Genomic DNA, 24,814 nt, shown 5'->3' with positions numbered 1-24,814 from the left:
TGTCTGTCCCCAGCTTTCTCTTTTACTGCAGAGAGGCTAAATGCAAATTGGAAGAACAATATCCCATATTCCACTTGGGAGCTCATTAAATGATGTGAACTTTGATTTTTCCAATCTCAGGTTACTCGTACCCCAGTGTTCTCCTACGTACACCAATCCATCTGGTTTTCTTATCTCTTTGTTCACTCTTACGATTCGCCATTGAATGCTGACTTTTTCCCAGTACCATTAACGTACATGAATAAGACTCGTCTACCTTATTAAAAAATAGAGCATAGTATGCAACTTTGCTTTTAACTCAAAGTAAAACAAGAAACAAAATAGACTGCAAGTCGCCAAGGAGACATGAATTAAAGTGTCGCAGCTGGACATCTCATCTGCCCACACATAATCCATAGCCTTGTATTCGCTACCTATCTACAGTAAAAGCCTTTTAAATGTCACTATGGCATCTGCCTCCACCATCACCCCTAGCAGCCTGATCCAGCACCCACCACCCACACATCTCCTTTAAACGTTGCCCCTCTCACCTTAAAGCTATGCCCTCTAGTCTTTTGATTTTTCCACCCTGGTAAAAAGGTTCTGACTGTTTCTCCTAGCTATTGCCTCAGACAATAACTAGGGTACAGTTTGCATCTTAACAGGAGGGGGATCGGCATAGTGTCAGGCAGGTTTGCCACTGCTGCACAGGTGGGTTCAAACTAAATAGTGGGGGGGAGGAGATGAACTGGAGATATAAGGATGGAGTTAAAGGGAAAGAGAGTATAAGAAAAGTTAAGAAGGACACAAAAATTAACAGGGCAGAAAGCTCAGGAAGGGATAGAAGAGTATCGGAAGTGTCTCCCACCCGCACAGAGTAATAAATGAGTCTATATGCATGCAACAAGCATTACAATAACGTGTACGAAGGAACTGCAGATGCTGGTTTACACCGAAGATAGACACAAAATGATGGAGTAACTGTTCTTCATCTTTGTTAAAGTATTTGACTGAAGAAGTTATGAAGGAGCACCTTGTTGGTCCAACTAAATTCAGCTAAATTCCTCACACTTTAGTTTTTAGTTTTAGAGATACTGTGCGGAAACAGGCCCTTCAGCTCACCAAGTCCACACCGACCAGCAATCCCCACAAATTCCCTACACACACACACACGAGGGACAATTTTTTAACTTTGTTTTTACACCAAGCCAATTAATCTCAACCCAGTATGTCTTTGGAGTGATTAACTGCTTCTCTGTTTGAACAGACGCCATTCAATCTTCCTACAATTGTCAGAGAAAACACATGGAAGTTCAACAGTTTTTTAATCATATGCTCAAAAACATGACAAGGCTTTGTGATCAGTTTCTCATTGATACAATTAGATGATAAATTACCTTAATCTGTTACATATTGATGTGTTTAGTATAGAATGAATGGTTAGCATAATCCAACATTACATACAGGTAAATGCAGCTAACATACAGGCAACCAGTTTAATAACTAGCATAATCCAGGGCTCGATGCCTGCACCTGATATTTCCAGGAGATATTAATCTGAAGGTCTAGACAGGTGGAAACGTTGTTAACTGCGGTGTGTTGTTCACTAGAAGCTGTTTAGGCGTTTCAGATCACTTTACAGACCTTGTGGTCAAAGCCATGTCGTGCAATATTGCCTATAGTTTAACTGGGCTCCCTCTCAACACTCAAACCCCCATGGGTTTGAAACCATTGCAGAGAATTGTAACTAAGCTAGGGTGACTGGGAACCAATGGAGGTTGGAGTAAGCTGTCATTCACATGTTGGTCTTTCAATCTATTTGATGAACCACAAGATTAAAGACAAACTGAGATCAAGAAACTATGTGGCTGATTGATTCTGGGAAATCATTTCACTTCCAGTCATTTCATCTGAAAGGGATGAGAATTGTGATATTTGGTTACTGTTAATTTGTCAACTATTACCTGGTAGTCAGAAACCGCCAGCTATGTCACTTGCTAACAGATTGGTACAGGTCAGTGCCAGAGAGCACTGTGAAGTACTATTTCCAATAAGCAGGGATGATGGTAATAAAACGTAGAAGTATACAACACAGGAACAGGCCTTTGACCTACAATGTTTGTGCTAATGAAGATGCTAAATTAAAATGCACATTTGTCTGCATTATATCCTATCTTTTCCTGCCTGTTTATACGCCTGTCTTGATGCCTCTTAAACGTTGCTATTGTATCTGCTTCCATTACCTCCCCTGGCAGCGCATTACAGTTACCTACACATTGTAAACATTTGCATCATAAGACTCCTTTAAATGTTCCCATTTTCACTTTAAACCTATACCTTCTAGTATTGGACATTTCTATCCTGGCAAAAGACTATGACCACCTACCTATGCATTTCATAATGTATATATTTTGTAATGAGTGAAGAATTTTGTGGTTCTGGAGGATGCTCATTTGGGACACAATTTTAGCTTTACTAGAGGTATGGACAAGGGAGTTCTTAAAACTTTGTGTAATTTTTACATGGAGGCCTAAAACTGTATTGCAACTCTGACCACAGCTGGATTAGTGCAGCTAGAATTTCATGTTTTGAATATGCCTCGACTTATAGATGCTTTGGACAGGTTGGTGAATTGATTGCACTAATTTTCTGACAGAATTATTTATTGTCAGAATCGCCACTAATTCTCATGAATTTCTCCCCCTAACAAAATACTTAATTCTTCTCGCAGATGTGGGATTTAAGGGGATCAAATACCTTTTGGTATCACACTCAATACCATGTGAACCTGGGTAGACCGTGACGGTAGAAAATTCAGGTTGAGAGCTGATTGGGATATTGTTCTAACCAAAGATCCATGGTTCAGGAGAAAACATAGAAATATGACGTTCTCCTCCCTGGCCTAGGGTCACTGAGATCATGAGTGGTCACTACCAAGATTATGGGGTGTCGATCAACACTCTCTCTAGCAACAGGAATGGTCGGAGTCAATTGCTAATTCATGATGCAAGTTAACATTGTAAGGCAGATCCAACTGATTCATATCGAGCATAGCTTTTGTATTGTCTCCATATTTCATCTAAGCAACTGTTGAGAAATGCAAGACAATGAGTGGAGTCTCTATCTTTTGGAGCGTCCATTCATTGCCCTCTATCCTTGTATAACTCACCTATTTTTTTCTTCATTTTGCATTCAGACCAAGACCCTTAAATTTCCCACAGAGACCCATTTGTCCAGTATTCTCACTTCATAAATTGTCTTGAAAATAGACATTTCATTATTTATTCCTTCCACCCTGTGAAACCGTTTTCCGTAGCACGTCAATTCTCAGATCAATGTTAAAACCTCTGCTATACTTTTTTCAACTGAAAACCATCAACTAGTCTAATGCTACCACTCAAGCTCATTCCTCTAAGAAACAAATTCCCAAAGTGGATTCCATGGTATCCTAAGGTCTCCCATAAAAGAAATAAAATTCTATTGCAGTTACTCGTAAGAACCTATCCTTGTGGCACCCATTGGATGCTTTCCTTCCAGTTCCCTAACTGTTCCATGACAAAGGCCAATCCTTCAGTACTATGTCTCTCCAATCAAAACTTTAATCGTTTCTTCAAAGTCTTTCCATTTGGTTCCTTAATTTGCTCATCAAAGCCTATTGGTCTGACTACCATGCTTTCCCATCAAAACATGTACTGCTGGCATTCTAATGCTCCTACCAAAGTATTTTTCTCCAGGACCCTCTCTCTCTTATCAAAGTCAACCCCTCGCCTTTTCTATTCCCATCACAGCCAACTCTGCTGGTACTGAAATTCTACATTTGAGATCAATTCTCTCTGATACATTTATTCTCTACATGAAATCCTACACAGATCCTATATCTGCTATTGATCCTATCTGTTAAATACCCCAACTGTCTACTGAAGTTCATCTCTCTAGTACTATTACTTCCTAATGATACCCATCATTCTACCTGTATAGTATCCCACTATGTTCCCACTAAAGCCCTCCTTCTGGTACCCAAACTCAATAAATATAGTTCCTCTATGTCCTTAAACTTTATCCTTTTGTGAAATTAACTCTCACATAATAGATAGCAATTATAATTTAAATAATATTTGTTTAAATAATCAGATAGATTATTCTAAATATTTATTGTTCTATATACAGGAGGACTTCTGTTTCGTAAATTGCTAATTATCTCATATGGAAATCTAACACACATCCTAACACACATCATAAGACCATCACAACCTGGAACCATCCACTTATGCCCTGCCTTTCAACACATTTGCCCTTGTGGAAAGGGAATAGAGAGAACAGTTGAAAGAAGAAGCTAACATATCTACCCGACTGCCTATAAATTGGAACCTTAGATTGAGCATCCTGACATGCTCCTCTACCTCTCCTGCAGTGTGATTGTTTCTCTATGCACTGAAGGGATCACTGCGGTCCCAAGACTTATTGCAGTTGGGTAAAACACAAGTAAGGAATATATATCATTATTGAAAGTAGAGGTTTGTTTTTGAAGACCCCCCCTTTGTTTCAGATGTTCCATTTAGGCTCTTATCACCTTCCCCAAAGAAATTGCATTCTGCAGGCACACTTGCTGTGCACCAGGTTGGTGTTTCAATGCCAGTGATTTCAAACGTGGGAATATTATTGTGAGCATTCTGTCCTATAGGGATCATGTATCTCAGACATCTAACTGCTTCAACACTTGTACTTTACCCATCAATCAGGAGGAAACACAGACTTCCCTTTCCCTTTAACCCAAACAACCCTTGTGAGGCCTGAAGGATGTATCGTGGAGGCCCACTTAGTCAGTGACACAGAAATGGCATCAATGGGATGTGATCTAATGCATGCTGGTTAATTACTATTGCACCAGAAACTGTGCCGATTGATTCAAGTTGCTGTAAGGAAAGAGGCCCTTAAATTCGTGCCTCTGGCTCCAGGAGGCAATTTTGGTGTTTCTCATACTCGGCTAACTTGTCCTCATTTCACCCCCCCCCCCCCTCCTCCTAATCTAGCCTTAACCCTTCCCCAACCAGAGAAAATGTAGGCTCATCTCTGCTACTGAATGGATGATTGCCTACTGGGCAGCAGCTGATAAATAATGAGTTATAATGCCAATGTGATGCTCTAAAGAATCTAGTTCCAGCACCCTTTAGGCTTTTTCTCTGGCAACTCTGACACCATGCTACAAGATGCCTGTGAGATGGTAATGTCAGAATTCCTTTTCCTGTCCATTTACCAGTCTCTCCAGCACTCTATAATTACATCAGTTAATATCCCACATCAATGAAGGTGCACAAGGAGAACCTGAGACGACTGCTAATATCAAACAAACAATGTATATAAGTTACAACTGACATTACTCCTCACGACCACAACTGATTTGCCCCTTGCACTGAGTGCTGGGTCGGTACAGTATACCCCCAGCTCCAGTTGGGCATCATCTTTAAGGGCATTTAAAAGGCACTGTTCCTGTCAACATTTATCATGCAATTATTGTTAAACCGATAGTTGATCGAGTTGATATACGCGAGTAACTAGGGAGTGTGTACTTGGCTAAAGATGGACTACAACAGCTGGATAAAATTAGAGCAGCAAATTAGTTTAAAGTACTTCATGCTCTCTCTCTCTCTCCCTCTCTGTGGATATACTGTGAATCTAAAGGACTGAGTCACTCTGCGCCAGAATTTTGGACTTCTAGTTTCCCCTTGGCAGTGGGCAAGAAGCGAGCTTTGAATTGATTTCATGCAGCTTTTAAAAACCATGCACGTCATACAGATCATCCTCAGCAATGAGCAGAGCCCATTTCACGCAAGGCAGATGAGATTGCAGAGCAATGGATTGGTGCAACTGGACTGTGGTGGTCCAGAAAACTGGAGCCGTTACTATGGGTGAGTGACCCTAACAGTGGGATTGCTCCAAGCAGTCCTTTCAAAATCACCTCCACTGTTGTAGAAACAAATGTAACCAGTATCCTTTTTTTTTTTTTTAATTGGAGTGCCATCACTTCTCCTGTTAACATTGAGATAACTTATGTCTGACAAACCTGTCTGCGTTCTGGGCCAAATCTGTTCATTTTAAGTGAGACAAGAATGAGGATGGTTGAGTGAGAGGAGGGGGGGGGGGGGGGGGGTTAGTTAATGGTTTGAATGAAGCAAAGCAATTGCCCCAGAAGTACATATAACTGGTCTATAGCAAAGTCATAGTTCACTCTACAACAAAGAAAGCTTTTTGCTGGTTTGAGGCCAAAAAACTCTACATCCTGCCAAGCAGAGTCCATCTGCTGCACACTTCTGAGTAGCACCGATTAATATTAAAAACACATAACATAATGTACATAAATCATGCTGATATTATCTCTACCCAATCTATGTTGGGACAGTTGTAAATTAGGGGATTTAATGACATCAGATACAAGGAAAATAATTGTCAGGCTAAAGTATATTAGAGCTGAAATGGCCAGTTAAATGCCCAGCACATGTGGCATTCTCCACTCTATGTTGCTCCCATTGGCTACATTGGCTCGCATTCTTTCTGAACTGTACCTGTTTATTTTGGTGTCAAGATGATTATGAAGCAATCTAGAACAACAGCACGAGAAGGATATTAAGACTAGAGTTGGATATTCATATGGATATGGATATGGAATGGATATGGAATGGATTTGTGCAGCAAACACAGGTTTGATATGATAGGCTTTTCAGAGTTAATGCAAAAACTCACAAGGGGTCCAAAGTACCATGTACTTTTACAAGGATTCTCTTAGTTTGATTGGAGTTTGTTTAATTTTCTTTATATACAGGGAGCAGGGATACAGCTCACAGTTGAGCTCAGGTCCTCGGAAAATGTCAAGTATCAATGCAAGAGCTGTCAAACCCTTACTCCAGATAAATGTCTTCTGTTGGGCAGGCGTACTCCAGGTGTTCCTGATAGTATTCCTGAAAAGCTTGGCTGTAGAGAAGAAATAAGTGTCATATTAGTAAGTACAATATATATTGTTTTGTTTCCCCAACCCCTCCTGCAGGCTGCACAGTTCCATGGCCACGAACAGTCCATTGCAGTATCCCTTCCGAGTGTCGCTTCTCATGCACTGATGAGTGTGTCCATGCTCACTAACCAAACAAAGACTCACAGGGTGTTCCAGAAGTAGATTGTAATCAGCATTAACCAAATGCCCAAAGATTTTAGTTTCTCTGTTGTTCCCCAGCTCCAGGGGAACAAGATAAATTTTAGTAACACAATGGCCACCACCTACAGCAACCAAAGACCATACATTGAGCCAGGTTGCTCGGTATGATTACAGGCCACAGCTCCAGTCATCAATGATTACTGTCATCAGAAGATAATTTCAATCATCTACTATACTTTTCTCAAGTACTTTTAGCACTTCTGAAAGAATCACAAGGTATTTGTGGCATGGAAACACTATTCGGTTCATCATGTCCATCCAGATGTACTTTGAAACCTTCACTGAGAAGCCTAGCTAGTTACGGCACATTTGTTTATCGAGGTACCTATTTTCTTTAACTCCCCTCTAATTACAAATCTAACCCTCCTTGCTATTGGTTTTGATGCTAAAATGGATTGTTCAGTAGTCTGATAACAGCAGGAAAGACAGACTGGTGATGGCACACATTAACTCCAGCCTCATAGCCGGCCTTGATCCATAAGTTTGCTTATCATCACAACTGGTCCACCACATTGCCCTGGCCCTAAACTTATATCTGGAACACCTAGACCACAAGGACATGCGTTAGACTCTTGTTTATCGACTGGAACTCTGCTTTCAACATTATAATTCCATCCAAACTCATCTCCAACCTCCTGGACCTAGGAATCTGCATCCTCCTCTGCCTCTAGATCCTCAACTTTCTGATCCACAGACCACAATCAGTGAGGATAGGTGACAACACCACCTCCACAATAATTCTCTACGCAGGTCGCCCATAAGGATGTATTCTACAAGTTTGCAGATGACATCGCTGTGGTGGGCCAAATCATGGACAATGGTGAGATGGAGTACAGGAAGGAGATTGAGGACTTAGTAACATGGTGTAAGGACAATAATGTCTCCCTCAACTTCAGCAAGATGAAGGAACAAGTTATTGACCGGGAAGCACGGTGGAGTACATGCCCCAATCAGCATCAATGGTGCCGAAGTGCAAAAGGTTGAGAACTTCTAATTCCTTGGCTTTATTATGCCCAACATTCCATGTACCAACCACATTGATGTGACAGCCAAGATGGCACACCAACGTCTCTGCTTCCTAAGGAGACTGAGGAAATTTGGCAACTCACCAACAACTCTTACAAACGTCTACCGATGCACCATAGAAAACATACTGCCAGGTTGCATCATGGTTTGGTTTGGGAACATTGCCCAAGACTGCAAGAAACTGCAGAGAATTGTAGATGCAGCCCACTAATCCATACAGAGCAAACTTCCCACTATTGACTCCATCTACACTTCACACTGCCTTGGAAGAACAGCCAATATATAATCAAAATCATCCCATCTCAGTCATTCCTCCTCTTGCTCACATCTGGCAGAAGGTATAGAAGCTTGAAAGTGTGCACCACCAGACAAGAATAGCTTCTCTGTTATTAGGCTTCTGTACGGTCATTCCATAAGCTCGGGTACCGTCTGATTCACCTCTACCCCTTTGTAGACATTAGACTTTTTCTATGGAACTGATGCGCTACATGCTGAGACCTATATTCTGGACTCTATATCGTACTTTTGTTCCATCCATTGTACTTGAAAAAAACACGCAAAGTGCTGGTCAGGCAGCATCTCTGGTTTGTTGGGAGATGGGAGAAGGTGTCGTCACTGAGTGGTGAGGATACATTAACCGAGAAAAAGGCCTGGATGTGGAGGTGGCAGACGAAAAGCTCAACATCATAGCAGGTTCGGAACTCGTTGAGGTGTGGGCTTTGGGGTATAAAAATAGGGCCTCTGCTGAGGAATGACTGTTCTGCATCAGAAAGAGGGAGGTTAGGGGATATGATGAAATCCCGACAAGGGTAGTGGCCGGGGTCAGAGTGGGGGAGAGGAATGGAGGAAGGCACTGTGGCAGGATGATGTGTGTTTGGAGGAAAGGTGGGGGGATGATCGTAGTTCGAAGGGAAGGGGGGTGTATTCATGTGTAGAAAGGAACTCCAGGTGCTGGTATATACTGAAGATAGACACAAAGTGCTGGAGTAAGTCAGCGGGTCAGGCAACATCACTGGAGAAAAAGGATGGGTGACGTTTCAAGTCAGGACCCTTCCGAAAGGATCCCGACCTAAAACGTCACCCATCCTTTTTCTCAAGAGATGCTCCCTGACACGCTAACTTACTCCAGCACTTTATTTCTATCTTTGATTGTATTCAAGTATGGTATGTCTGATATGTTTTGGATAGCATGAAAAACAAAGCCTTTCACTGTACCTCGGTACACATGACAATAATACACTTAAGAAGCTATTTCTGAATCTGGTGACACATATTTTCAAGCTTTTGTATCTTCTGCCTGACTGGAGCATGAAGGAGGGAATGGCATCCTTGTCCATGTAAATATTCCGTGTTGGCTGCTTTTCCAAGGCATCCTGAAGTGTAGTAGGTGTTGAAGGTGGGGTGGTGGGGAGGGGAAGTTTGGTTTGTCTGATATACTCGGCTGCATCCATCATTCTTTGCAACTTCTTACAGTCTTGGGCAAAGCAGTTGCCACACTAAGTTGTGATGCATCCAGTAGGATGCTTTCTACAGGGCATCTATAGAAATTGGTATGAGGCATTGGAAACATGACAAATTTGTTTAATCGCCCGAGGAAGTAGAAGTGTTTGTATGCTTTCTTGGCTGGAGCAAAGTGATTGGATAGCACAAATTATTGATGATATCTATGCCCAGGAACTTGAAGCTCTCAAACATCTCCACTTCAGCTTCAGTGCATATCACCTAGTTTCCTGAAGTCAAATATTAGTTCCTTTGGATTTATGACATTAAGGGAGAGATTGTTGTCGTAACACCATGTTCAATCTTCTTCTTGTACTGTGTCTCATCATTGTTTGAGATCCAACTCACTATGATGGTGTTGTTTGCAAACTTGTAAAAGTCTTGAATGTATAGGGATTATAGTAAGGGACTGACAATATATCCTTGCGAGGCACCAGTGTTGACAACTATCGTGCAGGATGCTTCTTTGCTTATTCTTAATAAATTGGTCTATGGGTCAGGAAGCTGAGGATCCAGTTGCAGAATGGAGTACTGACTCCTAGGTCCAGGTGTTTGGAGATGTGTTTCGTTGGAATTATGGTGTTGAAGGTGGAGCTATAGTCAAAAAATAGGAATTTGACATTGGTGCCCTTGTAATCCAAATGTACCAGGAATATTCAAATTTCCGCTCAGCTGCCTATTTGGCTTTCTCACATGAAGTGTTCTTGGAGTGATCTGACATAGGTCCATGCAGTTTCCCACACCATTATAAAAATCACTTGGAGGAAGCAGATTTCTGCTCAGGTGAATAACCTGTGCCATTGGCATAAGCTTCAGTTTTACACGAGCAGACATTTTCAGGATTTTTAAAAAGCTAAGGAGGTTTGGTAGGGAAAATCTCAAGGAAGTTTCAATAACACTTTAAATTTGGAGAATCGCCTATTTTCGTTTTCCTTCTACACCCCATCACCACCTCAACTTCTGTGACTGTATATGGCACCTACCCAATACACTCAGCAACACGACGCATGGTCTCCTCAGATACAAACACGTGACAAGCAAAGCGATTCACCACTGGGTGTTTGGTGATGAATCCAAAGTAGCTGAAAGAGATGCAATACAATGAAAGATACAGAACAACAGTACAGAGAATTTAGACATGGCATTGTGTTTTTTGCAATGTTACTGGTTGTACAATAGAGGAATTCTGGAAATAATCTTTCATTATAGACAAATTAGCACAACTTGCATTGGGCACCTGGATCAGGTGCCCATTTTATAATCACCCCCAATTTTAATCTGAATACACACCAACGCTGAAAGTAGCAGGAGTCTAAAGTGCCTGATTACCGGCTGAATTATACTAAAAGCAGGCTGGAGGTTATGGGATAATGAGCAGCCCTGTTGAAGCTATGCATTCAGGCATGTAGTGGAGTGCTAAAAGGGATATATTAAAAGGAACAGAAATATAACTTGCAATTATAAGACAGGGATTTACACAGGAAGATAAACACATACCCAAAACTTTGTTCTGATGCCAAAATTTGTCCCACAATTATCAACAATTAAAAGGCAGAGCATCTAATTATCCAATTACTTCACAGCTGGTTCTAAGAGCTTGTTGTTTGAAAATTTGCAGTTGTGATTCCTACTAAATGCATTTCAAAAGTATTTAATTGGCTCTGAAGTGCTTTGGAACATCTTAAGGATGTGAATGGTACTCCACACCGAGGAGTGAGTCACGAATGGCCGTCCAACTTATTAAACTATATGTTTTTTGTTAGTTCTCAGACATAATTTGATGTTGAACCCATTTCTAGCTCAGTCAATTTTAAACCAATAAAATATCAAAAACAATAAAAACAAACAAAAATGTAACAGTCAAGTTTAGCATGTGGATTACAAATGGATATATTGGTAAAGAGACAGTGGTTATCTGAAAAAAACAGAAGACCCAACAGTGAGTGAAGAGGACATCAAAAACAAAAAAGAGCTTCCATATTATAAATCTTTCTTTGTGGACCTGTAAAATCAGTGGGAATGAAATGTAGAATGGTTCATGCTAGCCTCAGTGGTTCAACATTTGATTCTGAACTGCTCAAGTGAGATGATCAATGATTTTAATATACGGCAAGCTAATGTATATAGCAAGACCAATCACTAATCAGAAGTCTTTTTGATGGTCCATAGGTTTTTATAATCTTTCGTGTTCAAATACTTTCAAGTGCATAGATTGTTAAATGAGGAAAACATTGCAGTCTTTCTAAGTCAGTGAGTATCCACAGTCAAAAAGGCACAACAGAGGATGTACTTCCTACGGCAACTGAGGAAGCACAATCTGCCACAGGCAATGATGGTCCAATTCTATAGGGCCATCGTAGTCTGTCCTCACCTTCTCCATCATGGTCTGGTTTGGCTCAGCCACCAAGCACGACATCCGGAGGCTGCAGCAAATCGTCCGATCAGCTGAGAAGGTTATTGGCTGCAACCTTCCCTCCAAGGGCCAGGAAGCGAGCGGGTAAGATCATCTCTGACCCTTCTCGCGCTGGCCACAAACTCTTTGAATCAATTCCATCTGGAAGGTGACTTCGGACTGTCAAAGCTGCCACAGCCAGACATAAAAACAACTTTTTTTCCACGAGTAGTTGCTCTACTCAATAACCAAAAACTGTAGCCCCTTTTTGCTCTGGTATTTTACTTAATTCACATGTTTAATCGATAATGTTTTATTATTAATGTTTAATGTTTTATGTGTCATTCCTAACTGTCACTGTATGTCGTTGTCAGTTGCGGGCGGAGCACCGAGGCAAATTCCTTGTATGTGAATACTTGGCCATTAAACATATTCATTCATTCATATTTCTAAAGCCTTAAATTAGAATAAATTACAAGTTTGAGACTCAGAAAGAAGAGCCAGTTTGATGGCAATAGAAGAGTCAGAGGATGTGGCATTGTGCATAATAAATGAACAAGTGTAAGATCTGGAATTAATAAATTAACCTTGATTCTTACCAGCTGTTTTTAGGATGACATCCACAGAATGAAATATTCTTCATTTGGAAAAAATGGCTGCATCTTTCACTCTGAGAGAAAAAGTTACAATTCAGAATACAATCCCATTGCCACATCTGTCCAACCCACCACTAATATCAATCATGAAACATACAATCAATGTCTACTGTCAAACCAATGGATGATATGCACCCCACTCAGCAGAATATAGCAAAAAGGAATGTGTCTTTAATATTTTGGTCATCAGATTTAGCCTTGATGCATAGAATTCAGGAGGAGAAATATTCAGCATTAATCCAAAGTTGCCATTTCCAATTACTCATTCACTCTTATTGTTGCAACTGAAAGATATGTGGGGGGCAGGTAGAAGTTAGGATCATTCCAAGCCTTGAATGCTTGTTACAATTCTCCTACACCAGCTTGGCATTTTCTTGTTGAGGATAATGATGTTTGCCAAGGTATGAATCCATTTTTTTCTCATTTAACTGGCCAATCTAGTCAATTGAATGTAAATGTTTATAAACTATTTTACTGTGGATGCATCAACTAAATACAACGGATGCTGAATTCTGAAATAAACACAGAGAATCCTGGTACCAGCAGGTCACAGATTTTTAGGGACGAGAGTGAAATAGAGTTAACGTTTCAGGTCTAAAAGCCAAAAAATGCACTTGCTAAAATTTTAAAAATAAAAATGATAAATCTAGTAGTCTAGATGGGGCATCTAGGTCGGCATGGATCAGTTGGGCCATAGGCCCTGTTTCCATGATGTTTGACTATGACTATTTATAGATAGGTAGACAAGAAGGTAGGTTAACAGATGTAAAGAAAGACAAGAGTGCTTTATCAGAGAAACTAATTGTCTTACCTTGTCCTCCAATCCATACTCATTCATACTCATAGTTAACTTCACTCCTTGAATGCTGACCTCCAAGTCACAACTTGCAGGAGGTCGCAGGTGAACTGTTAGCTTTCTAGTGGTAGCAATCTGCAAAGTGATGAGGTTGAAACTAATATTAAATCTACAGTATGTATTAGCTCATTGCAATTTTAAACCAGTTATTATCCCAGACAATGCTAAAATCTAATATTATCCTGAATAAGCTTACAATACAATACGGTTTTATTCCTCACATTGCACATAAAGTGCAAGTGAAATGAATTATATATATACACTCTGGTTTTAGTGTCCACAGCATCATGCAATGTGGTGCAGCCTAATACTAACGTATTATGATAAAGCCAAGCTTAACCAAGCTTAATTCCTGGTTTTGATTCTTATTAACCCTTGGTTTTGATGTTAAATCCAAATACTATCCTGAAAATATAAAACACGGGAAAGATCTGTAGAACATCTACACTAATACCATTTGCCTGCATCTCTCTTAGCATTTCCTATCCAGGTATCTGTGCAAATGTCTTCGGATTTAAATTTGTTTTTTTGAAGAAGTGACCCAGAGGTTTGAGAATAGCAAAGCAATTAATGTTGTCCATATGGAATTTAGCAAAGGCTTTGGCAATGTCCCACATTGACTGGTCCAGAAGTGTAGATCATATAGCCTCTAGAGAGAAATTAGCTTGGTTGCAGTAGATCAAGGGTGTCAGTCGATGGGTGTATTTCAGATTTGGATGAGAATGTAAGTAATTTGCAGGCAACATGAAAATTGGTGCTATAGAATGATGCTAGGAAGAAAGTTCCACAAGGTTCCAACAGGATCTTGATGAACTGGGAAAGAAAGTACTTTAACTCAGACAAATGCAAACTAATGCATTTTGGGAAGTTAAACCAGGGCAGGGCATTTACAGTTTATTGCAAGGGCCTGGGAAGTGATGCAGAACAGAGAGCTCTATGGGTACAAGTGCACAGCACCCAGAGAGTGGCAACATAGGTTGGCAAGCTAGACGAAAGCATAGGACACATGTTCTTTCATTGGTTGGGATATCCATTGAGCTGGGATGCCAAGTTACTGTTGTACTTGATGTTAGTGAGACAACACTTGCAGTATTGTATGCAGTTGTGTTTGCCATATAATAGAAAAGATGTGATTAAGCTTGGGAGAGTGCAGAAGAGATTCACAAGGATATTGACAGAACTGGAGAGTTTGAGTTTTCAGGAAAGATTTGACAGGCTGGGATTGTTTTCCCTGGAGTAAAGGAGTCTGACGCATTACCTTGTAGAGATCTACCCTCTTTCAACTTAAATCTATGCCCTCTAGTTTTAGTGCACAAAAGACTGATTATCTACTCTACCTATGCACCTTGTAATTGTATAAACTGCTATAAGGCTACATTCACCCCAGGAAACAGTCCCAGTCCAGCCAGTCTGAAGAAGGGTATCATCCCAAAATGTCATTTGTACATTTCCCTTCATAGATGCTGCATGACCCATAGAGCTCCCCTAAAACCTTATTTTGCATTGTTAATAGATTTCATGGACCTTGAAGAGACAGATGTCGGCATAAGGAACTGCAGATGCTCAAATATTACATATTGCTGGAGTCATTCAGTGAGTCAGGCACTATCTCTGGAGGACATGGATAGGTGACATTTCAAATTGGGACTGAACCCCTTGTCAGCCCTTCTTCAAAGAGGCAGCATTGTCAGTGATGCTCACATGCTTTAAATTGTCCACAGTAAGTTCTTCACATCTCTGAAGCACGCAGGAGGCAGGGATCATTGTTGCTCAGTGGACCATGAACTTGATGCCAGATATGAAATCAAGGTCTTTGAATTGTCCTTACTTCAGTTGCTCAAAAGCAATGCTGGGAGTGGTGAATTTCAACATCAATGTTCAGAAAAATGGCCCCTGAAATTTTGAAAGTGATCCATATTCCACGGTCTCAACATGAATCATGGCTGTTGGTAGGAGGGTGGATGTGATAGGCTGACACTGTGCTGTGAAGCCTTCAGCCTTCCAGATGTTTAAATTAGGGTTTATACTTTCCAACATTATGTGAAGGAGTCTGGCACGAACTGGAGTTCAGTCTCCATGTGTGTAAAGAGACAAGCTTGATGATTGAGATGAGTCTGATCTTTGTGAAATGGAGACAAAAGTTGAACAGCTTATTGTCTGTATGTTTGGGTGTTTGTTGGAGGGGAAATGCATTATGATTGATAAAGATTGAGAAGAAGGTTGGTGCAATGGAGGACATGCTGGATCCTAATTTGGGATCTGCTTTGGTGGAAGCCAGGTTAGGATCACAGCTTGAGTGTTGCATGTTGCAGATTTAGAGTTATAATGAATTTCTGAGCTGAGCTCAACCAGATCTGTAGCCAGGCAGCTGCATTCCCTGGGGTAACAAGGGAAGTAAAATCTGTTGCAGTATCTGCTGATGTTTGCATTGGCCATCTTACTCATCCTGGGATGGATTTCTCTCTTTCTTCACCATTTGTCAAGTAAAAACCTTAAACTCCCATCATCCTTTATCTCCATATTCCATTTATCTTTAAGGATTTATTCACGTACACCTTATCAAACTTCCAGATTCCAGAAACTGAACAAAAACATATCTACAGAGGATAGTGTAGTGGTCAGCTCGAAAGACCATACCCCTAAATTAGCATAACTTAGATAAACTCTTGACCCTAGTTTTATGTCTCATGTCACAATTCCGATGTGCCTCTTACATCTACTTTAAGTTTAATGATCTGGATAATGAACCCGCTCTTCACCTACCTTTCTCAATAAAGACAATTATTTCCTTCCCCCCATCAAATCCCACAACAATGATTGTTCCTCACCTTCTGCATCGCAGCACACAGGATATCATTTCCTTGGTGATAGGGCACTTCCACAGATCCCAGGAACTGCACATTGAACTTCTCCATCCAGATGCTACTCTTCTTTATCCCTGAACCAACACATAACAGAGAAGGTCAGCCTAACAAGTGGCCAAACAGGTTATTCTAAGGACACTTCTGTGCTACGTTGCTGAGACAGTGGCATCAGCTGACCAGAATGCTGGGCAGTAGAAACCCACTCATTCACACCATAGTAATTGATGCCCTCCACCATGGTACAAGATATTGCAATTAACAGGAGGGAGGAGTGCATTAAAAGGAATTGGAAATGTATTTTATGTAAATTTATTTTAATAAAATCATTACAATTATTACAAAAGGACAGGGTAATATGCATAATAATTTGTTGATATGTATTGTGGGAGTTTTAGAATTTAAACCCAATGGAATTTGAAGGAGCAACTTTAAAGTCTAAGTCAGGGTGATTTCATGTTTCATGTATTTTGTGTTTTTATAACTGTTGGCAGATCAATTTGCCTCCTGGGATAAATAGAAACATAGAAACATAGAAAATAGGTGCAGGAGTAGGCCATTCGGCCCTTCGAACCTGCACCGCCATTCAATATGATCATGGCTGATCATCCAACTCAGTATCCTGTACCTGCCTTCTCTCCATGCCCCCTGATCTCTTTAGCCACAAGGGCCACATCTAACTCCCTCTTAAATATAGCCAATGAACTGGCCTCAACTACCTTCTGTGGCACAGAATTCCAGAGATTCACCACTCTCTGTGTGAAAAATGTTTTCCTCATCTCGGTCCTAAAAGATTTCCCCCTTATCCTTAAACTGTGACCCCTTGTTCTGGACTTCCACAACATCGGGAACAATCTCCCTGCATCTAGCCTGTCCAATCCCTTAAGAATTTTGTAAGTTTCTATAAGATCCCCCCTCAATCTTCTAAATTCTAGCTAGTACAAGCCGAGTCTATCCAGTCTTTCTTCATATGAAAGTCCTGACATCCCAGGAATCAGTCTGGTGAACCTTCTCTGTACTCCCTCTATGGCAAAAATGTCTTTCCTCAGATTAGGAGACCAAAACTGTACGCAATACTCCAGGTGTGGTCTCACCAAGACCCTGTACAACTGCAGTAGAACCTTCCTGCTCCTATACTCAAATCCTAACAACTTTTGTGCTTTATAGTCAAGAATCTAGGACTCAAGAATTTAGGAATCAGTGAACTAAGCAGCAAATGTTCACATCTACACAGGAAATATTCACACGTCTCCATTCACCAGGCAGGAATGTCTGACTTTTAGACTCACCTAGAAAATCCTTGGCCTGATTGACAACTTCATGTGCATAGTATGCTGGGAAGATTCCACGTTCTCCTGTTCTCATGTTGTAGCCCCTGTACCAGTAGTCATCCTCCTCCTCTTCAACATATAATGGGTCATCAACATCTAATTCCAACTCATCCTGGTGCCGTGGTATAAACCTGTAGAGAACAGGAAGATGGTCAGATCCAGAGCAGGGAAATTGGAAGTAACATGATAAAATGTGTGCAATTCACACAGCAGCAATGAATGAACTTTAAATAAGAGACACATAATGTTCGGCATACAGGAACATTATGATCATTAATAACATTATGAGTAGAATCGATAAACAGCATTCACCTGACCCAAGGATGAAGTTAACCTAATATTTAAGTAGGTTGAGTGTTCAATATGTCTGGTCAATGAGGAAGATCAAAAAGCCAACATAGTTGAGAACTACAACCAATAAAGGACAACTCAGAGAGAGCAGTGATCATTTGTGCTGGTCAGATTCATCTAGAATATAGGGTCCAATGCTAAACTAATAATTAAAAGAACACAGACTCAAACAGGAGCATGGAACTTTGAGAATGTTAAATCTATATTTAAGATTTGGAATCTGTCAATCACTCTTCAATGACTAGAACCGAAATACTGGAAGCAGTTAGCAAGTGTGTAGAGATGAACAGGATTAATGTAATTAGAAATAGGAAAAATTGGAACAAATATTTGAGGAAAGAACAAAAAGGAAGACTGAAATAAGGTGATGGGAGGAGATATTCTATCACAAAAGGAGAATGGTCTCAGGTAAAATATATATATATATTTTTACTCATTCACTTTTAGGAATGTGAACAATGATGGCAAATAAACGAAACGAAAGGTGTGTCTACAGGAGGGTAAAATGGAAAAGGTAGAATCATTATCTAATTTGTTGGCACTCAGTGTTGTGCCCTGAATGCTGTAATATGCTGAGTTGAAAAATGAGGTTTTGTTTATAGATACGGCACGGAAACAGGCCCTTGCGCCCACGCCGGCCAGTGATCCCCGCACATTAACACTATCCTACACCCACTAGGGAGATTTTTTTTTTACATTTACCAAGCCAATTAACCTACAAGCCTGTACGTCTTTGGAATGTGTGAGAAAACTGAAGATCTCGGAGAAAACCTACGCAGGTCACGGGGAGAACGTACAAACTCCGTACAGACAGCACCCGTAATCGGGATGGAATCTGGGTCTCCGGCGCTGCATTCGCTGTAAGGCAGCAACTCTACCGCTGCGCCACCGTCAAATTTACACTGAGCTTTAATGAAACAGAAAACGAGCCACAGGACAAAGAGGTCAGAGTGGGAATGGTGCAGAGAATTAAAGCAATTGTTGACTGAAAACACCAGCTTAATTTTCTGATTAAATGGCGGTATTCCACCAAATGTTCACCCAATCTGCGTTTGGGGTCTCCAATACAAAGAAGACCACATTGTGAACTATAAATTGCTGCTTCATCTGGAAGGTGTGAGAAGTATTGGATGGTAAAAAGGATGAAAGTAAAGAGACCCAGAGAAGAGAGAAAGACCAAAGACTGACTCTAGTCCCGTGCTAAACATGGGAGACTTTTAACTTACCTTTGTAAAAAACATACATAACACAGGAGTTCAAGGCTCAGTTTCAATTTGCTTATCCCCCAGGTGGTGGACTAGAAATTCTCTCCTTGCCAGATATCAGACCTCACCTCTAGTCAAGCTTTTCCAATATATTTGCACACAAGAATCTGTCCAATAATATCACAAAAAAGGACAAATCCAGCTGGCTAATTGCAACCTAACAAATCTAATCTCAACCATCACCTCTAGTTGGACATGATAGGAATTGCTGCCTGCAATTTCTCTGTTTGGCTGTAAAGCTCACTCAAGTCCAGGGATCTCTCTATGGTACTGAGCCCATTGACCAGTTACCACTACTGAGCTTGTTACCATGGAGAAATCACAAGCAAATAATTGAGAGAGTCGAGGGACAGCAGATTCCATCACAAGTTAATGAGAGAAGCTACAGGATGTGGGCAGTCAGTTGACACAAGGAGCGGCTGCTGTCTGTTCAGTCCTCACTGTGCTGGCCAGGGTTCATCCCAGATCTCACCCACACCAAGCGGGCACAGGTAGGATATTGAGCCCTGGGGTGATTCTGTGGTGTGGCGGCGCCTAACGGCAGTGACTCAACTGCAGTCCGTCTGTCTTTTTTTAAATTTTTGTCTCGTTAAATGTATGTTTGATTCTAGTTTTATCATTTTTTTGCTGTGTATATGTGGGGGGTGGGAGGAGGGGGGGAAACCGTTTTAAATCTCTTCCCTGTTCAGGGACCCGACTTTTTCCCTGTCGGGTCCCCGATGTCGTTGGGCCTAACATCGCGGAGCCTGCAGATCTGCCATCGCGCAGCTGGCCGTCTTCGGAGCGGGAAGAGCTGTGGTGGCGCGCGGCTGCGACCCGACTTCGGAGCTTAAGAGGCTCCGGCCGCAGGCCCGGTGGACGGTAACATCGGGAGCTCGCAGGTCCCTGGTGGGAGACCGCTTTTCGGAGCTCCCGCAACGGCAACTTCCCCCGCTGGAATCGCGGGGTTTAAAGAACTCGGAGCGGGGCCTAACATCGCCTGGCACGGTCTAAAGACCGCGGGACTTACCATCACCCGCCGGGGGCTTTAACATCGAGATCCCTGGTTGGCCTCGACGTTGCAGTTGGACTGCTGGACCGCGGGAGAAGAACAAGGGAAGAGATAAGACTTTTGTCTTCCATCACAGTGGGAGGTGTTGGAGATTCACTGTGATGGATGTTTGTGTAAAGTGTGTTAAGTGTGGGTCTTGTTTTTTTTGTAATTGTTAGGACTGTAGAAAATGCAATTTCGTTCAATCCAAACTGTTTGAATGACAATAAAAGGCATTCTATTCTATTCTATTCTATTCTATTCATTGGTTGGGAACACCAGTTGAGGGCAAGGTCACATGCCAGATTCCCAGCATGGCATCGCACAGCAACATTGGCTATAGATAGGGTTTGCGCCAGATTGTCCATACTGTAGCGTGCAGGGCACAATGTGAGCCAATATCGGGCAGTATTTGAACTGGAGGACCTGGACCAGTGGATCGGTGCTACATGGACCAGTATTAAGTAGGATACTGGTTTATTGTGGTTCCAACCACAATACTTGGAAAATATAAATCCAACTAAAATATTCTGGAAATAAAACTTTCAATTCTTGCAATTCCTCAAAAGAAAGACAATAAAGCTTGCAGAACACATAAAATAAGGAAGTGAGCACTGATAATTTGGTCCCTTTCATCTGACGTGTAACAGAGTATTCATTAAATCTGTGTTTGGGATCTCCCATACAACACGTACCACGTAACCTGTGGCCCTTGATCAAAATGGTGGCTAACTTGTGTTTCCCTGCATAATACATTGTTTCATAGCCAATAACAGTGACAATGATCAAAATAAATATATGTTTGGACTCATCCTGTCCCAGTGATTTTGCACTCTGGCCTGAAGTAAGTGATGCTACGTGCCAACAGTGCTGTTTGGAATCTCCCACCAGTTTAACCCAATTCTTACCGGAACACTGCTCGATGAGTCTGATCCCGTTCTTCACCATTTATTGTACATGAGTAAAGGCCAAAAGATTCGGTACCTGATCAGGTGAGAAAGCACATGGTCACCCAACAGGCAGGAGCCTCAGCCACTGTTCACATCCCCATCTACCCCCTCCCCACTAACTCCTGTCCCACCAACTTAATTCAACTTGCAACTACCACTGGTAATCAAAAAACACCCCCCTAGATCAATATCCACAACCCAACATAATAACTTCCCCATTGTAATGTTACCCCTCATTTTAATGTACAGCATCCGTTTGCCACTACAATTCCAGGCCGCACTCATTTTCCATTACTCAAACGTCCCAATCCCAGCAACCTCTTCTTGCCCTAACTTTGTCTTCATCGTGCATCAATCATAGTAAATCACACCAGAGGAACAAATCTCATAAATTCACGTCATGGGAGTAGAATTAGGCCATTCAGCCCATCGAGTCTACTCCACCATTCAATCATGGCTGATCTATTTTTCCCTCTCAACCCCATTCGCCTGCCTTCTCCCCATAGATACCCTTTCTAATCAAGAATTTGTCAATCTCCGCCTTAAAAATACCCAATGATGGCCTTCACAGCAATCTGTGGCAATGAATTCCGCAGATTCACTACCCTCTGACTAAAGAAATTCCCAAATCTGCTCACAATACTCCAAATGCGGTCTGAATAAAGCCTTATATGAATAAATGCCTTATAAAGCCTCAGCATTATATCCCTATGTTTATATTCTAGCCCTATTCTTGTCATCAAAGAATGGAGCACTTTAAATCATCTTCACCCAGCAATGGCATATGGTAATCTATCTCAACTCCTGGGGACCCCAACACTACAGAAACCATTATTTGTCTGATTTAATTAATTCCTCATGCTGTTGAGAAATAGAGCATTGCATACATTAAAATTGATGGACTGGACCTGATCCTAGCTGCAGTGCAAAAAACAGAATACAAGTATTCAATCCTCTAGCTAAGCTGTACTAGCCCAGTTAAAATTATACACGTATACCTAGTCCCCCCCAAAATCCACACAATGCTAATTCAGTTGCCTTCCCTTGGTCTGCTCAGCCAACCAAGTTGGTTATCTTACTATTGATTTGCTCTCAGTCTTGTGGAACATAATGGAAGATGTCACCAACCATGCCTTGAAGCATCATTCATACATCGGGTTCTAAACTGCTTAATAGTCAGTCTTATAAAGACATATTGCCAACTACTGCTTTTATTTTTTCAAGCATTTGTGTTCTTCATCAAAGCTAGTGATTATCAAGGGTGATAGGAAGGCTATCACCAGTCGAAGTTGGTCACTACCTGGAACTCTTGTAGCAAAATGTTGCTTGCCATTGATCAGCCTGTGCTTTAGCATTACCTTGCTACATGAAAGACAAGGGCTGCTTTATTATACCAGAAGCAGAGATGGAAATGAACACTGTCGTCAGCGATTGTCTTTTACAAATAAAAGAGCTGAGCTCCAGAGGTCAGGTAAAAGTGACTTTTTGACATTGACAACATCTAATGAGTATAATACCAAGTAGCTTTGGCACAAATTAAGTCATGGGGAATCAAGGGGAAAACTCTCCACTGGCTGCAATCATAAAAATATTAATTGTTGTTGATGGAGGTCAATTATCCCAACCCTGGAACGTTACTGCAGGATTTGCTCAGGACCCTGAAACATGTCCAAACATAAACTGCTTTGTTACAGAACTTCAGTTCTGATCTTCAGTTCTGATTCACTGAAGATTGCACGATGTTCAACTGCTCTCATCTCCTCAGTTAACGAAGCAGCTCATGACTGCATTAATAATACAACATTCTGATAAGCACTGATAGGTGCTAAATAATATTCCAGTTCCTTGTCCCCAAGCCCTTCAATTCCATTTCTTCTTCTTCTAAGAATCTTGCATTCTTCAATGAGATTATCTCCCATTCACCTAAATTCCAGTGAGCATTGAGCAATGTTCTTCAATCCCTCTTCATTCTTCACCTCAGGAACCAAAAGCAAATCAATTCTGCACTGACATAAAGGGAAGTATTATCTTTCTTAGATATTAAGAGCAAATTGCTCAACATTGCCTAGGTTGTTTCCATTGACATCCCCTGGTCACTATTTATCAGAAACACAACCAGTCACAACTACAGTGGCTACAATAAGAGTCTGGGTACCCCCACCAAGTAATTGAATTACAGAATTACCAAGCCGTTCCACCATCTGCAAAGCACAAGTCAAGAGTGCGATTGATAATTTGCTAGTTGCTGAGTTATTAGAGTATTGTTACACTCCAATAACAATTGCAGAGCTCAGTACCATTGAGGGAAAGCCCACCCAAGAACTCAGCACTCCATTTTCACCTGGAAATATTCACTCCCTCCACTTTACATTGATGGGTTTCAATACTGAAATTCCCAGTAGAAGTATGTTCTCAACAGGCACTGCAGCATTCATGAAGCTAATGCAGAGCCTGATGACAATAATGCTGGTCTTGCCAGGCATCATCACCACATCCTGTAAATTAATGATAAAAATCAACAAATCTGAACATCCACTCCCTATCCTCTGCTAAAATACTCAACGTCTCCACTCTTGCAGAAATACATCCTTTTAAACAACTCCCACTCCTATCAATATAGCTGTCTTTCATTCTTGTACCCAAACCCCAAACACTGCAATGCAACCCCAACCTCCTCATCAATACCCTCACCTCAGTCCTATACATACCTAAGCCTTTTTAAATCTGTGCCTTTGTGGCGTCAGCCTAAACACGGGCCACTCATGCTCGAACCCTCGTCAGGAGATACGAGGGCGGGCACGTGACGTCATGGGCTAGAGGGAGTGTCCTGATACTAAAGGTCTCTCACCGCGAGACCTTGAGAAGTCGACAGGTAGCTGAGCCCGAGATAACAACCTCGCTCAGCTACAGCAACATTGTATTATAGTTAGCGCACCACCTAACGTGTCACCACTGAATAAATGACTCTTTGAACCGGCCTGACGTCTCACCTTTATTCACCACGTATGGTGCCGCCACACCTTCTTCATTTAGACTCTACTGCCACTGGAAACAGTTCCTCATTTATCCTGTCAAAACCATGCATGATTTTCAACCTTCTGTCAAAATTATTGTTAAATGATTCTGCAGCAAGGAAATGAACCACATAATAGGCCTTAATTCCTGCTTGGGTTACGATCGTCCACAGTTAGCCCAGTTACAAGTGGATTGTACCACGAGTTCTGCAGTCTCTCTGCCTCAATAGATCATTGAAGCTGAAATAGTATGTCAGTATTATTTCTATTAAGCCCTTTTCCAGCAATAGAATCCTCTGCATTTACATTAAACAGAGGAGAAAAATAGTTTGACGGATTATATGGCATATTCAGCAAACTTTGCTAACTTGTAACATGGGTTGTCACTGTGGGAACACT

At 41.3% G+C, this 24,814-nt stretch overlaps 1 protein-coding gene across 2 annotated transcripts in view; it reads right to left on the bottom strand.

The window, feature by feature from the left end:
• Positions 1-1,285: 1,285 nt before the first annotated feature.
• The window catches only part of mapk8ip2 (mitogen-activated protein kinase 8 interacting protein 2), a 43,272-nt gene continuing 19,743 nt past the window's right edge, over positions 1,286-24,814 (bottom strand). For both annotated transcript variants that reach the window (XM_033039964.1, XM_033039965.1), the window contains 7 exons: positions 21,360-21,435; positions 17,764-17,936; positions 16,442-16,551; positions 13,569-13,688; positions 12,701-12,771; positions 10,693-10,791; positions 1,286-6,945 (listed from right to left, as the gene is read on the bottom strand). In XM_033039964.1, coding sequence (XP_032895855.1) covers positions 6,873-6,945; positions 10,693-10,791; positions 12,701-12,771; positions 13,569-13,688; positions 16,442-16,551; positions 17,764-17,936; positions 21,360-21,435 — 722 coding nt within the window. In that variant the 3' untranslated portion in view covers positions 1,286-6,872. The remainder of the gene's footprint in view (positions 6,946-10,692; positions 10,792-12,700; positions 12,772-13,568; positions 13,689-16,441; positions 16,552-17,763; positions 17,937-21,359; positions 21,436-24,814) is intronic.

Source organism: Amblyraja radiata, chromosome 21 (assembly GCF_010909765.2).
Source record: "Amblyraja radiata isolate CabotCenter1 chromosome 21, sAmbRad1.1.pri, whole genome shotgun sequence".
Taxonomy (NCBI): domain Eukaryota; kingdom Metazoa; phylum Chordata; class Chondrichthyes; order Rajiformes; family Rajidae; genus Amblyraja; species Amblyraja radiata.
The sequence above is the reverse complement of the archived record's forward strand: the minus strand, read 5'-3'. Positions and strand labels throughout refer to the sequence as shown.